At 38.0% G+C, this 15,824-nt stretch overlaps 1 protein-coding gene across 1 annotated transcript in view; it reads left to right on the plus strand.

Moving 5' to 3' along the window:
• The first annotated feature begins 1,237 nt into the window (after positions 1-1,237).
• LOC104319679 (mucin-5AC) overlaps positions 1,238-15,824 on the plus strand; it is a 42,551-nt gene continuing 27,964 nt past the window's right edge. The window contains exons 1-11 of the mRNA XM_069804032.1: positions 1,238-1,310; positions 3,269-3,340; positions 5,547-5,618; positions 6,657-6,918; positions 7,951-8,065; positions 8,550-8,640; positions 9,050-9,135; positions 12,392-12,493; positions 14,270-14,380; positions 14,799-14,868; positions 15,655-15,792. Of these exons, the coding sequence (XP_069660133.1) occupies positions 1,238-1,310; positions 3,269-3,340; positions 5,547-5,618; positions 6,657-6,918; positions 7,951-8,065; positions 8,550-8,640; positions 9,050-9,135; positions 12,392-12,493; positions 14,270-14,380; positions 14,799-14,868; positions 15,655-15,792 (1,192 nt within the window). The remainder of the gene's footprint in view (positions 1,311-3,268; positions 3,341-5,546; positions 5,619-6,656; positions 6,919-7,950; positions 8,066-8,549; positions 8,641-9,049; positions 9,136-12,391; positions 12,494-14,269; positions 14,381-14,798; positions 14,869-15,654; positions 15,793-15,824) is intronic.

Consider the following 15,824-nt stretch of genomic DNA (forward strand, 5'->3'; position numbering starts at 1 on the left):
GGAAAAAAAATGTGCCTTTTATTTCTCTCTTAATGTGAATTTACTTCCTCAAATATAATTGCTCCAGCAGAGAGAACACAGAAAAAAGTCATAGAAAATCATGTTTGAAGGAATCTCAAATGGCCATTTAGACTATTCCCGTGCCCCAGGGCACTATCAATAGCACTTACACCATTCTCAGGTAGGTGTTTTTCTAACTTGTTCATAAAAACCATCAGTGATGGAAATTCAACAGTCTTCTTGGGCAACCTATATGAGTACTTCACCATCCTTGCAAAAAGAAGCTTTCTCCCCAACACCTAACCTAAACTTCATTCCAGTTTTAAACCTAATTATGTCTTGTCCTCTTGCTAAAGAATACGGAGACTGTCCCGGTACCACCTTCTTTGCAGGAACTGTTTGATCCCATGTGGGATTATGGGATCCATCCTCCTACTGAATGACTGTGTTTCTCTATACCCCAGGGTAAAACACTAGAAAAGGTCAATTCACAAGAGTAATATAGCTGTAAATAAATATATTAACATATTCACAAAACATTGTTCACTTTCTCATTGTTCCTAAGATAAGGAACATTCCAAAGGACATTCTTGCAAATCAATCTTTTTGTGTTTCTAAGAACAGCAATCACCAAGAAAATCTATATTTTTTAATTGTAGGTAGAATCAATGTAATTTATTATGGTGAAATCATGTTTACTCAGAAAAGAAACAGCTGAAGTAGCACTAATTAACTCATGAGCAAACTCATTAATGAGCAAACTCATTAAAAAAATCCATGTCAGGCGGAACTTCCTCAGTTTTTTTGAGAAGTTGTTGCCATCATTTACCATGAGGAGGAAAATAAAAAAAAAGTGAAGTAATTCATTCCAAGCTCCTGCTCAAAAGTCACTCAGAACTCCCTTAAATTGTATTTATCCCATAATATATAACAATTTGGGAAGACTAAGCCTGAGCAAAAGTTCTTCCTGCTCACTTCTTGATATTTCATCAAAAAGACCCATAGAAAGAAGACTCCTCCTAGAGAGCAAATACCTGAGGGAAAGTCAGAGCATCCTCTATTTACCTGTGCACCTGCAAAGGAAAACTAAAATGTCTGAAGCCCCACCTTTTAAGAACCTTGTGAAACAATCTGGGAACTGAGCCAAAACCTACTCTCTCACTATATAAGACTCAGGAGCAGACAGGTATTTCCTCAGAGGCAGGTTGTTCGGTAGTTTCTACTGGACTTCCAGAAGATGGGTACAGGTGGTGGGACACGAATACTGCTACAGATATCAATACTAGCACTTGCCTTCATACAGATCAAAGGTAGGAAGATTCACTTGTTTGGCTTTTTTACTATTTTAAAGAATTTATAACTTGCTTTGAAGTTTGAAATGTTTTTCTTGGCTTTGTGAAGCTAATGAACCTGTTACCTTTATGCAAGATTTTCTTTGCTGTTACAAATACTTTCCTACCTAAGAAGAAGAAATTAACTGTCTTGAACATTTGTATTGCAGCCTATGCTCTCATCCTATTTTCTCCAGTTGAAATCTGGAATAGCTCCACTGAATTCAGTAGAACTCACTCGGAACTCACATTTCTACCAAAATGCCTCAAGATTTGCATTTAGTTTTTGATGTCTTTTGATGTCCTCTTCAAGGTGGCATGGCATTTCTAAATGCACAAACCAAAAGGTGCAAAAGTGGCTTTAGGAAGGAACAAATCAGTGGAGTCTGTCTGCATGCATTATTAAAGACTTTGTTTTATCAGCTGATGATACAGTACTGAAAAAAAGGAGAGATTTTGCTTGAAAAACATTGGACAACAGATTTTTGAAAGTTCATCTATTCTTGCACATGAGGTTGCATAAAATCTTAGAGCACAGGGATGTTTTTTGATGGGCTGAAAACAAATGGAGTTGCCTTAAATATTCTAAGAGGGCATTTAATACTCACAGATGAGTGGAAACCTTTTTTACATATACTTCACCTGTTAATGCCCCTTAAAGCTCAAGGTGACAACAATGTTAGTTTTTAGTGCATTTTGATCTCAGGTGCAGATCTTATTGTATTACATTACTTTTTCCTACTTCCAGGTAATTCCACAGTAACATGTTAAAAAGTGGTGGTGTCAAAGAATAGCCCATCCAAAGACTAGCTGTAGCATTACCACACCGTGCAATGGAAACAGGAGTCTGCAATGCCTATGACATGAGGCAGAGTGTTGGAGCCATACTGTGCGTGGTGAGAGAAGCAAAAAGCTCTCTGAGGCTAGGCTGTGGAGGAGCCCAGAAGCACTGCATGGTTCATAGCTTAAAAACAGGCACAGCATGTCCTTCCAACACTAGCTGCAGATCCTTAGCTGGTGCAAAAAGGAAGGGACGTGGGGAGCTCCCTGCAGTTCTGATTTCTGCATTAGCCCCTCCAGCAGTGCTGCCCTCAGACTGCTCTTGTTGTGGGCTGCAGCAGAGGGTGAGCCTGCTGCCTTGGTGTTCTCTGGCCAGCGTAGCCTCCCCTGCAACCTGCCTGCTGATGAACTCTCACTAAGCGGTGCATTAAAAGCCCCCCCCCCCCGGCCCCTGCAGATTTTGTGTGTATTCCTATTCTGATGCTGCCGTGGAATGGAGTGAGAAATGGTTTCTTTGCTGGAAGCAAAAAGGTTTTCTTTGGGGCAAAATCAACAGTCACAAATGTATCTATTGGAAAGGCCTATTTCTTTGTGTGGCTTGTGCGTTTATTTTCCTCCTGCTGCTTATTACAAAAGTGCTTGAAACTGTAAAATACAGACGAACTTTGGCTTTCAGTAAAGGAGGACAGAGATCAGTCCTCTAACTCTAAAATGAATTCCTCCTGTAAAAAAGGACCTATTTTTAAAGCCCTCTGGCTAGACAAAGGGTTTTATTGATGCTTAAAGTACACAGTGATCATAAAAACTAAGAAAATGAAGTCCTTTATCTGAAAAGCTAACAAGGGTATCTGGGGATACTGTGACAATAACAGAATAAGGATCTGCTCAAATTATAACAGGCATGTTTTTGATGGCTTCCCTGCAGTAATTTATTAGGGAGAAAAAAAAAAAAAAGCTGCAGGAGAAGTATATGGCCATCGTGGTTACATGTAGCACAGGTCTTGATACAAATCTGACCTCCTATACCTGAGAACATAGCTTTGCTGGTTTTTGATATACTGACTGTTGCATGTTTAAACAGATATAATTCAGAAATGATGAGGGAACTCAAGAAAATTAGACATTAACATTTTCCTCTTCCATTCTTCTTGATGCAGTTCAAGCCCAGGATGATGAACAACAACCAAAATCAAACTATGTTTCTTCATCCACCCTGCAGCGACAAAACAGTAAGTATTTTTATACTGATCTATTTCTAAGATTTTGTCCTAAATTAAATTGATAAATACTAAGATTACTAGAATCTTATTTCTAGCTAGAACATACTTTCCCTTCCCCTGCCCCTGTCCCGTTCCCCCCCCCCCCCCCCCAAAAAAAAAAAAAAAAGGAGAGAGAAATCCTCTGGACAATACCCAATTCCCAGCCAATCTCTGACTGCTCTAAACTGGAGAACTTCCTCTGAGATCTGGCCCAGCGAATCTGGTCTACCAATATGATACATTTATCTAATCTTTAACTTCATGAAAGGTACATACCTTCTATCTAAAAGTGTATTTTCAGAAGAGGTGTGTGTATACATACATATAACCAAGGTACTTGATAGTGGGTAATAAAAGATACATTTTTTTATGCTGCATCAAGAGGACTGCATCACGAGAGAATAAGAAAACTGTAACTATGTTAAACATTAGAATAATTAAGCACTACAAGATCATGCATGACACAACTGTACAGAGCAAACACCATAACTGTACCGAGCAAAATAAGGGTGGAAGGATACAATGCTGACTGGTATATTAGTAATGACAGGCTGAAACAATTAATCATTAAGCCTGCCCTGCAATCTGCAATTTATTAGGTCACTAGCTGGCAATTAAAATAATGATAAACCCAAAATGGAAGTGTACCACAAATTATTTAATAATAGTGAGTGTGTTTAATTATTGGAACAGATTGTCAAGGATGGTAATATGTGTGCTTTCCCTTAAAATCTTTACATCAAGACTAAAAGAGATTGTCTTTCTAAAACACATATCTGTCTCAGTGATGTTTTCTTGGTCTAAATGCAGAAGTCAATGGCTGGCATTGCACAATCTACAGTTTGGAAGTCATCAAATTCTAGAGTTTTGATACTTTCAAGGGAGAAACTGCATCAATTCCTCATTCTCATGTTAAGAAAATCACGTTCCAGGTTCTTTAAGTATTCTATCCCTTTCATTGCTGGATCCAAAGAGAAAACACTGGATTTGGACATGGAAAATTCAGGGCGGGATTGTACCAATAAAAGTCTTTGCATGAAAAGCACGTGATTAAAGTTTCACAGAATTTAAACTGCTTTTTAAAAAGTCTGCTTAGAGTTGGTTGTGCAAAAGTGTATGTCTCAGCACAAAGAAAGACATGAGCTTCAGAAAAAAACAGCTCCTGTTTCTCATCCTCACCTTCTAATATACTTCAGTAACTTTCTGCTTCTAAGTGTACTGAGAGGCAAAGGTTCAGACATAGACATTAACACTGCTTTTTCCGCATCACTATTACAACACTGTGCTCTAAGGATTAGATTGCTGCTTTTGAGTTCGGAACATCAGGGCCAGCATCAAATAGATGTCTTGAATAAATAATGAAAGAAATTACCACAGCCAAAGGGCATGGTCTTTGGACTTTGGCGGTTAGTGAAATATATAGAAAGATGGAACACAAAGCACTGTGCAAAATCCTCCAATGAAACCTTGTGGAAACTTCCCCTAGAGTGTAACTAGTAGTAGGTGTCTTGGTTTTGGCTGGGACAGAGTTAATTTTCTTCCTAGTAGCTGGTACAGTGCTGAATTTTGGATTTAGTATGAGAATAATGTTAATAACACACTGACATTTTAGTTGTCACTAAGTAGCGCTTATCCTAAGTCAAGGATTTTTCAGTTTCTCATGCTCTGCCAGTGAGGAGGTGCACAAGAAGCTGGGAGGGACCATAGCCAGGACAGCTGAACCAACCTAGCCAAAGGGATATTCCATACCATAGGATGTCATGCTCCTTATATAAACTGGGGGGAGTTGGCCAGGAGGGACCGATGGCTGCTCAGGGACTGTCTGGGCATCAGTCATCAGGTGGTGAGCAATTGCATTGTGCATCACTTGTCTTTCTTGGGTTTTATATCTCTCTTTCTGTTATCTTCCCTTTCATCACCATTATTATTGTATTTTATTTCAATTCTTAAACTGTTCTTATCTCAACCCATAAGTTTTACTTTTTTTGTCCGGATTCTCCTCCTCATCCCACCAGGGCGGTGGGAGGAGTGAGCGAGCAGCTGCATGGTGCTTAGTTGCTTGTTGGGTTTAAACCACAACAGTACGAAATGTTAATCAATAAAGAGACTAGGCAATCTCTATCGATTTTTTAGGACTTCTAGTAAGTTTAAACTTGATCATTTTTTTCCCCCTTAGATTCTCCACCAGCTTTGAAATCCCAAGAAGTAAAAATCATTCCAACTTTTCAAAACACACTGAAAGTAAAGGGTGAGTTAAACAAATGTCATGGCTCAGATATCTGTGTTCTTGTTGATCACACAGGAAGACCATGAGTGACTGAGGAGATTAATAAACTGTGTAAGATCCTTTAGCATCATAAAATAAAAAATGAACAAGAAAAGTAGCCAGTTCATCAGGTAACAAGGATAATCTAAATGTGACTCCAGTACTCAGCCTGCATTTTGATAATATGATGTAGCTGTAAAAAAAATATTTTTTTTAAATTATATATGTATATATAAAATATAAATAATACTGGGATAAATCATGTACAATATTTCCAGTAAAGAGAAGGAAATATTAATGTGTACAAAACACTAGTGAGACACCTTACCTAGGGTATAGGGTACAATTCTGACTAGCCGTGTTCAAGCAGGGTGAGTGTAAATCTGGAAGAGATGCAGAGAGGGACTGTGAGGATAATCAGGGAGATAGGAGACCGTGCTTGTAAGGAAATGAAGACTGAAAAGAGATAAGTGATTTCTATAATGAGTGGGGGGAGGAGCAGAGAGGTGGAACCCCTTCAAGGTGAAGTGTAACACTGGCACAAGAACAGCCAGGCATACAAGAGACAAGAATATGTTTTGGAAAATGCTGGCAAAAGTCTTCCAGCCATTTGAAGGGTGTGGCTATGAGTGGCCTTCCCTAGTAAGAGTACCAGCTAGTTTTAAACTAACTTTAAACTGGTTTTATGGTGAAACTTCATAGTGGTTTTAGAACTTCAGATGTTTAGGAAAGGATTTATAGAATATGGCTGTCAGCAGAACCAAAGCATTGGATATAGTGACCTGGGAGGTCTCTTCCAATCTTAGGCCCTCTATCCCTATGCAAAACAGATTAAATACAAAAGATAACCGAACTAAATAAATAACAGATCGATAAAAAAAAATAGCTTGACAAGAAGGAAAACAGAAGATGGGCTTTTGGACAGAGGCTAGTGAAAGAAATAAAATGGGAAAAGCAACTAAAGGGAGGGTATCTACAGCAAATTACAGAAAATTCTTACTGCTTATTATGAATCTGCAGCTGGCAACCCCTCTCACAATGGCCGTGTGTGCAGCACATGGGGTAACTTCCACTTCAAGACTTTTGACGGGGACATCTTTTACTTCCCTGGCGTCTGCAATTACATCTTTGCATCCAACTGCAAATCTCCCTATGAGGACTTCAACATCCAGATTAGGCGTACAATGGTGGAAAATGCTACAAAGATCACTCACGTCATCATGAAGCTGGAAGGAGCCGTGATTGAACTGACCTATGACTCTGTCCTGCTTGATGGCAAATCGTATGTTCATAACTTGAAACTGCAATCACTGCTCTTGCTCCCAGTGGGCTCTTTGAGAGAGCGTCCTTTTCCCTCATTTGATGTCACATTGCTCCCGAGCAGCTGGGGGGCTCAGGTCCTTCCTGAAGTATTAACAAAAATAAGGGCCTGACAGTGAGCTAAGTGCTGCTTCTGCAGATTATCCCTGTGTCCATTTTGTTCAGATAAGCTATATCCCAGATGCTGCCCCACTGCTACAATTGTGTGTGTATATATACAATTGAGTCTGTAAGTGGGATTCAGTCAAAATGTTAGGTTTTTACACTGTAAGTTTCTACTTGCCATTAATTTTACCAGAACAGGATCCTTGAGAGGAATTTTTAATGGCTTTTGTCCCTGCACTGAAGACTATGCAGTTAAGCAGTGACTGCAGCTTGTACCTGCACTCATTTAAAATGAGCTAGTCTGGAAACTTGCTAACTGCGTAGCAATGGTAGCACTGACTTTGGCATAGGGTGTGAAACCTGTCCAAAAGGCTGGATAAATATTTGGGCAGCTATCCCACAGTGAGTTGTGCATTATAGCAGCTACGTACAGTGAGCTAAAGGTTATCTTGGGTACACCTTTATGAATGGCACTCATATCACAGAAAGCTTAACAAGTCTATCCCTTTATTATCAAGGACTTTAAGGAGTAAATAGCAATACCCTGAAGCATACTGCCTGCAAAACAGAACCTCCCAGCACTTTTTTGAACAATACAACTGAAGACACATGCCAACGTTTTACCTACCAAAACACCATTAACAGAGAGAGACAAAAGGAACAGCAGGGAAAGCAAGGCTGATCCATTTCCACAATGAGATGTAATTGCATAGGAACCAGCCAAAATGTTTCAAACGTGTTGTCTGTATTTAGTTACTGCTCTGACTAATTTCCTCACCTATGTATGTATGTTGAAGCTTCTCAAAGAGAATGAGAAAGGATATCAGTGTGGATATTCAATGGATATTCTGTCCCTACCACCTGCTGAATTATGGTGATCTTTCCCCAGGGTTCAGATGCCCTACAGCCATATGGGAGTCTTGATAGAGAGAAGTAACAGCTATTTGAAAGTTTCTGCCAAGTTAGGACTGACCTTCCTCTGGAATAAAGAAGATGCCCTGCTGGTAAGCAAACATCCAAAATATGGCAGAAAGCCTGTATTTTGAAAATAGTCTGTTTACATATTTGCAGTCTTAATCAGCCAGGCAGGTATTAGTTACTTTTGGATCTGTGTCCACTTTTAGTGGATTGTTCTGTCTTCCAGTCTTCTCCCAGTTTCCCTTTTTTTTTTTTTTTTTTTACCATCCAGCTCAGCTCAGGATCAATAGAACCCAATTACAAAGTTTCCACCTCACAGTGAAGTATTGCTCAGATTCCAGACCTGGCAATGCGCTGTTGTTCGCAGCCCCAGGGCTAGAATAAGACCAACCTTTTCTTGGTGGCCACTGACCTTCCCAATAGTGCCTACCTTGTTACCACACAACACAGTCTGCACAGCATACATATGTCTAACTTTGAGTACATAAGCAATATTGGTGTAGGCTGTGTTCCTAACCATCAAGGCTGATGTTACTATGAACCTAAGCTCTCTTTCCTTATTTCTTTTAGGTGGAACTAGATAAGAAATATGCCAATCAAACTTGTGGACTTTGTGGGGATTTCAATGGAATTCCAATTAGCAATGAATTTATTTCAGAGAGTAAGTAATAAAAAGCATTATGAAGTATTGGTGCTTTGTTTTTCTTTCTTTTAGTAGTATACTGTAACATAGGTTGTGGCTTGTATTAACTGCAAAACTAGTGATACTTCTTCAGGCATTTCTATGATGTCAGTTATGTATAGAGTCAGGGCTTTGAGATGTATTAGGCTGCTTCCATCACTGTTAGATCTTTTAAGATTTGCCACATGCAACTTTCAACTTGTTTTCAATAGTTAGGATCCAGTTCCTTGTGTAACTTCTTCATCTCCTTTTGCCTTTCATATTATAATGATATTATTTGGTAATCACTGTTCATGTCATAGCGGGTAGTGTCACAAAAGAAAATATCTCCATGCAAAAGCCAGCAAACCAGTAAATATTATTCTAATATTTGGACTGCTTTTTACAGACACAAAACTGACTCCCATTCAGTTTGGGAATAAGCAGAAGATGGATGGACCCACAGAGCAGTGTGCTGATCCTATTCCTCCTAGTGTTCCGGTGAACTGCTCAGCTGAATTTGTAAGAACCACCTTGCTTAAAATTTGTTTTCTCAGTGTAAAATACATTCTCCCTGTCTTTGGAGAAAATTTGTTAGAATTGGAAAAAATATAGCATGAATATGACTCAACCATTGGTCTGGAAAGAAAATTTTTCTAAATTTAATTTTTTACTCTTTGCTAAAGTGAATGCTAAAAAGTTGCATTCCCCTTCCAAGAGAAGACTGGATATTTTCAAGAAAGAGAAATTCACTGGGGTTGTCTTAATACAAAGAAACTGTATAAAGTCACCTGACCAGAAAGTAGCTCAAGATATGGGAAGATATGGGAGTTCATCAAAGGAGTTCCATGTGTACTTGCCTTATTGTGTACCTTTCCCTAAACATCTGCTTATGGCTACTGTTGGACAGGTTTCTGGACCAGATGGACCTTTGGTTTGTTCTGCTACATGCCTTAAATATTTAGTTTCATATTTTCCAAACCCTTGTTTAACCTTTTCTATTTTCCGTCCTAGGCTTCTATCTGTGAGACAGTATTAACCAGTAAAGCATTTACAAGCTGTAATGCACTTGTGAATGTCCAGGACTACATTGAAACTTGCATACAAGACCTATGCCACTGTGATAGCTCTATGGCTGACTTCTGTATGTGCAACACCTTTGCTGAGTACTCCCGGCAGTGCGCTCATGCAGGGGGACAGCCTCTGAACTGGAGAACCTCAGGACTCTGTCGTAAGTATCTCGGGAATGGACTTTCACCTGTGCTTACTACCCATATCTAGTAAACTTCAAATATGTGATTTTTTTTTCTAAAGACGACAGCTGTTTAAAGGTGCATGTAATTCTCATGAAATCAGTTTTAACCTGAGCATACTCAAGACTTTGGGAATATGGAAGTTTAGAGGATTTTGCATTACTAAGGGTTTTTGATATATATCAGAAAGTCTAAAATGTTGCAGCCTCCACTTGGATCAGGATTCCCCATTGTATCTTGACAAAAAACATCCTAAATTGCGAATACTGTTTCCTTAACATTTCAAAGGAAAAGTCAGCATTATAATACTCTTTCTTCTTTCAGCCAAATTATGTCCTTTCAACATGCAATACCAGGAGTGTGGCTCTCCCTGCTCTGACACGTGCAGCAACCCGGAACGATCTGCACTTTGTGAAGATCATTGTACAGATGGCTGCGTCTGTCCTCCAGGCAAGCTTCTTTCCTGCCCATTTTTCATATCCAGGATGGCTAGAGCACTTACCTGCACACATTTAACAACTTTCATGCTCTGTATCATTCTCATTACATCATCACTGTTATTATCATCGAAGTAATAACTGCATTTCTTCCTTGATACACATGCATCATTTCTATTCAGATTGCTAAAAATGCCCTTTTAAACAACAAATGTGCCTGAGATGTACATAATGACTGAACTGAGAATAAGATACTTCACTCCTAACAATAAGGGGAAGTCTTCTATTCTCAGCATCCATGTTCAGTTCACAGAAAGTATGTAATGTTTAATCACATTTTGCCCACAGTGGTAACTCCTGGTGTTGGTGAAGCTGCATCTGGCTCCCCAAATTACCAAACCCTTCCTGTCCAGTGCTGCATGTCTAAACAACAAGAAGCTGAGAGAGCACTAGGCAGTGTGTAAAATCTGGTGCTTCAGAGAATTATGCATGAGAACTGAATATCACTACAAGACAAACAATGCAAATGTGTTCTTTTTGTGCATGCTTACTTCTGGGGTTGAGAAATGTTGCTCTTGCGAGTGACTGCATGGTAGGATCTTCACCCCTTGCAGCTCTTCTGCCCATCCTCCATGACATCTCACAGAATTCACCAGCATGTGTTAGTATAATAGCACTGACTTCTCTTAGATAATCCTCTGCCTTTGGGTATAGAAATATTTACTGTACAAATATGTCCCTGGGTAGTCTCACAAATGGTTCATCTATTCCACCTCATTATCTAGTAATTTTCATCATAATTTTATTCTAATGAAGTCAACAACAGGAAGGTATTTCCCTAGAGGTCTCTTTCAATCACCCTAAGATTTTAGATAGGCTTCAATGGAACATAGCCCTTCAATCCCTACATAGCTGGCATCCTATTATTTTAAAGTACTTTCTATTCATTTTCTGTGTAATAAAGAAGAAATGGAACACGCTTTCAGGCATCTGCCAGATACATGTACAAAAGCAGGTTCTGCAGTGCATAGAATAAGTAACTGACCATTTTTTTTCCCTAGGAATGGTATTTGATGACATTAATGGTGCTGGCTGCATTCCCCGCCAAGAATGTTACTGTACCTATGAAGGTGAAACTTACGCTCCTGGTGCTTCCTTCTCATCTAAATGCAGATCATGGTAACGTACTCTCTTTCTCATACTTTTTTTTCTTAGGTGCATTACCTGAACATTTTGAAGACAGGGAAAAATTACTAATTTCCCCTTAAAAAGAAATGAGGAACTACTTATCAGCTGAACTTCCTTGATTACACATTTTTAGAGGATACTTACATCTCTGTTTTCTCCTCACACTTAGAAGCAAAAATTTGAATTTACATATAGGTACTCCAATTTCAAGACCAATCAGTTAAAGGAGACAATCAAATTCAAATACCAGAAGTGTTTAAAAATGTGAATTACTGTGTTGCATCCTTTGTAGCACTATAGTGTAATAGTAGGATGCTCAGGTAAATACTATGGAGGACGTGACATTTAGGGACATGTGGCATTAGACAGAGTGGGAGATCACATTTGAGAGGCATGCTTGACAGATATATATTTTTTAAATATCACTATAATTACTGAAGTATATTGCATAAGTGTATGCAAATGCACCTATCTACCTATGAATACAAGAACCACAAACATGCATGTTATTTTCCAAGAAATACTTAGCATGCTTGAAGCTTGAGCCATGCTAAGGAAGATGAGGGGCGATCCTTCATACGCAGCAGAATGGATGCCAGGTTCACCAAGACCGAATTCTGTCCAAAGATTGGAAATGAACAGCAATATATAAAACATTATCACTAATATAAATGTGCCTGCCCCATATTTATTCTGAGATTTCAAAGCAATGTTGGTTTCTTTGACAGTATGATCAATGCTTCAAGAGGAAAATTAAGGCATCAACTGCCCTTATTGTCTCTTATTTCATTTATACTTGCATTACCCAAGGTTACTGAATGCTTTCTTCATTTCAGTACCTGTGCTGGAGGTGAATGGTCTTGTATCACCCAGTCATGCCCTGGATCTTGCAGTATTGAAGGAGGCTCCCACATTTCAACATTTGATGAGAAATATTATTCCTTCTTTGGAGACTGTAGCTATGTCCTAACAAAGGTAAAAATGAGTCAGAATCCTTGCTATAAAGCAATATGCTAAAGGAAATTTTTTTTTATTATATATAATGTTGTTTAATTAAAACTACTGGCAATCACATCAACTTTCTGAAATTTAGAGGTTCCACATAGAGCCTTAAATGGATTTCAGGGGGCTTTCTGTTAGGGTTATACTAAATAAACATATTGTAGTAGTTTTGTGTTCTTTGATCATCATTTAAGAATTGCACTGAGTTTTTAGATTCCATGAAACAATCTCCATCTTCCCATTAATTTTTTAATTAAATATTGCCTGTCTGGTGTTTTATAACTACTCTTTCTGAGCAATGTGTTTATTACATCCATTGGTACTGTCCTTTTTGTCATAGTTAATATAGTTCAATGGCTTATTTGATTAACAGTATTCATAAAGGAATTATTATTATACAGCATTCATGTGAGAGGAGTTATTTCATTAAGATGATCAACCCTCCAAACAGTCTTCCCCAGTAAACACTGAAGATTCTAGAGTTTAAAAGCAAAAAGCTAAGTTGTATGTGTATTCTAAAACTTGAATTAGAAATTGATGGCTTACAAAAATACCTAAGATTTACTAGAGTTTTTTAGATTAGTAGGGACTGAGTTCTGAGTAGATATATCTAAAATAATGACTACAGATTTGCAGATTTTCAGAACCCTAGGTATATTTGATGTTTATTTGTACTGGATGAGTGATGTAAACAATATTCATAAAAACTTCATATTATATAAAATCTGTTCTCAAAAAGCTCAAACTGAATGTTACCAAGAAAGAGAACTGTAAAAACTTAGAAATTAGCTAGAATGATGTAATTTAGAAATAGGTTAGACTAAATCAATGAAACTTTTTTATGAGTTTCACAAGCACTGGGCTCAATCTACAATGGGAGCATAGATCAGACTTACATGCTAAACTCACCTTTTGGCACCAACACATAAAATTAGATTCTCAGAGGCTCTGGAGGTACAGAAAACCCCTAAATGTGGACGCAAAAAGTCAAAAAGCCCACAATTTCAACATTATATTTCCAGATGGCTGTAATTCTGCAACTCAGCTGTCCTTAATTTAATCTTCATTACACCAAGAAAATTATAAGACACATTCAGAATCACAGCCTTCTGCATGTTTCCCTGTAATGTCTTGGCCATTAGGCACACTTTGAATATACCTTGCAGAACAGAGTCCAATGGAAATCAGAACCAAGAGAAAAACTGAATTTTGCCTTTATTCAGTAGTTTAGTGAATAGTGATATTAGCTTAATTTTCTCCTATGAGGGGATATTTAAATGCCTTTTTCCTACCTGTTAAAAGAATGACCAAATCACCGTTTCTTTGATAATCTATTCAGTGCAGAAAAAACTGGAAACAATTTCTCTCCTCTCCCAGGTAAACACCATAACCAGTGGGCAAGAAAGGCACACTTCATTCTTCTTCTCTAGCATATTAAACTAGTATTAACTAAACATTAGGAACTACTATTACCAAAACATTAGGAAGTTTTAATGTTCAGCTTGATATGTCTAACTTGCCCTTAAATGTCAGAAGTAATATATAACTTCCACTGTGCAGACTGCATGAATGCACCTTACTTGGTGACTCTATGCATATACGTAAGAATGTATGAGCTGGAAGAAAAGGAATTAACAATATTTTAAAAGGACCACTTTACTAAGAATGCCATTTGAGTTTGAACCTTTTTAACATAACAATATTTTAATATAACAAATCCTTTTAACAATATATTTTGTTTTCTTTTAGCTCTGTGACAGCAATGAGTTCACTGTTCTGGGAGATATCCACAAGTGTGGCCTGACTGACACTGAGACATGCCTCAAGGGTATAGCTGTCAGCCTAAGTGGAGGACAAACTGTAAGTAGCAAATGTAGACACCTAACATTCTGCAGGGATGTTTTCAAAGCTTAATAGACAAGTAGTTTGCAAATGACACATAACAGCACACACAGGAAATCTGCACTCTTTTTTTTGTTGTTGTATCTCATTTGAACATTACTCAAAGAAAAATTTAGCATAAAGGAGATACATTGGAAGTCAAGATCCTAGTAGTTTTCTGTCATTTAGTTGTCTTAGGGTTTTTGCTTGTTTGTTTTGACAGTCAATGAACCACTGTAATAAAGATTAAAGAAATGGTATAGGAATCAGAACATCATCACAGTCTCCCCCCATTTTTTTTTCCTTTATCCTGAAGAATACTAGACAGAAAATATTTGGAAAGTGTTTTACCTTTCCTAAATATGCTTGAAAAATCTTTGTCTTTTCTTGTGGACAGAACATAGTGATCCAGCCTCCTGGCAACGTATTTGTAAATAAGATCTACACGCAGCTGCCATTCTCTGCAGGTAAGTTCCTCTGGAAGACTTCTGTAACTTTTCTCTTTTTTGACTTCAAAATGTTATTACATCATTTAATCTAAAGTCAAATTTTACCTTTGGTTACACTGCAGCAAAACCAAGGTACTCCAATAGAGCATAGTCTCTCATTTTTTAAGTAATAGGGTTTGCCTGTCTAACTCTTATCATTTTAGCAAAATTATGGTCTAATTTTAGCAATAACTAATTAAATGGAGATTCAATTCAAGCAAATAGCATCACTGCACATTTCCAGATCCAAACATTGCCATAAGAGAGGAAAGGAAAATTCTGATATGCAACAGGACTCCAATATCTCAAGTTGTTTAGTTTCCTGTGTTCCCTCTGTCCCTTTGCTTAGTGCACATTTATCACTGGAGAGTTTCTCTCATGCCAGTTCTTCTCACATACTACTGCACCTGAACAGAAAGCAAACCCTGAAAGAACAGAATAGGTCCAGGTTGGAGTCTAGCACTAAATCATGGTATATAATTTCCATCAAGCAAATGTGGTCTTTTAAATAGCAACAGAAGTGTGTGCTCTTCCCCTTATTTTAAAATACGTGACAGAAAGTGGAGGGGTTTTATACATTTGTTTAGGGTAAAGACAGTCTGGTTTGGTGCTGGATTTTAAATCCCATATGGATCATTTTCCCCCCAGTTCTTCAGAAATTAGGATCATATCAAACACAACTGTAGAATCTCTCTATATAATGAACAGTCATTTCAACTGTTCATCTTGTATGAAATTATAACTCTTATGTTCTTATGTCCCTAGCGAATGTCACCATCTTCAGACCATCATCTTTCTTCATCATTCTGCAAACATCTTTTGGTCTTCAGCTACAGGTTCAGCTTATGCCTCTCATGCAACTTTTTATAGACTTAGACCCATCACATAAAGGGCAGACCTGCGGTAAGTGATCTTATTGTAACGACTGCCTTCAT

Source organism: Haliaeetus albicilla, chromosome 16 (assembly GCF_947461875.1).
Source record: "Haliaeetus albicilla chromosome 16, bHalAlb1.1, whole genome shotgun sequence".
Classification (NCBI taxonomy): Eukaryota; Metazoa; Chordata; class Aves; order Accipitriformes; family Accipitridae; genus Haliaeetus; species Haliaeetus albicilla.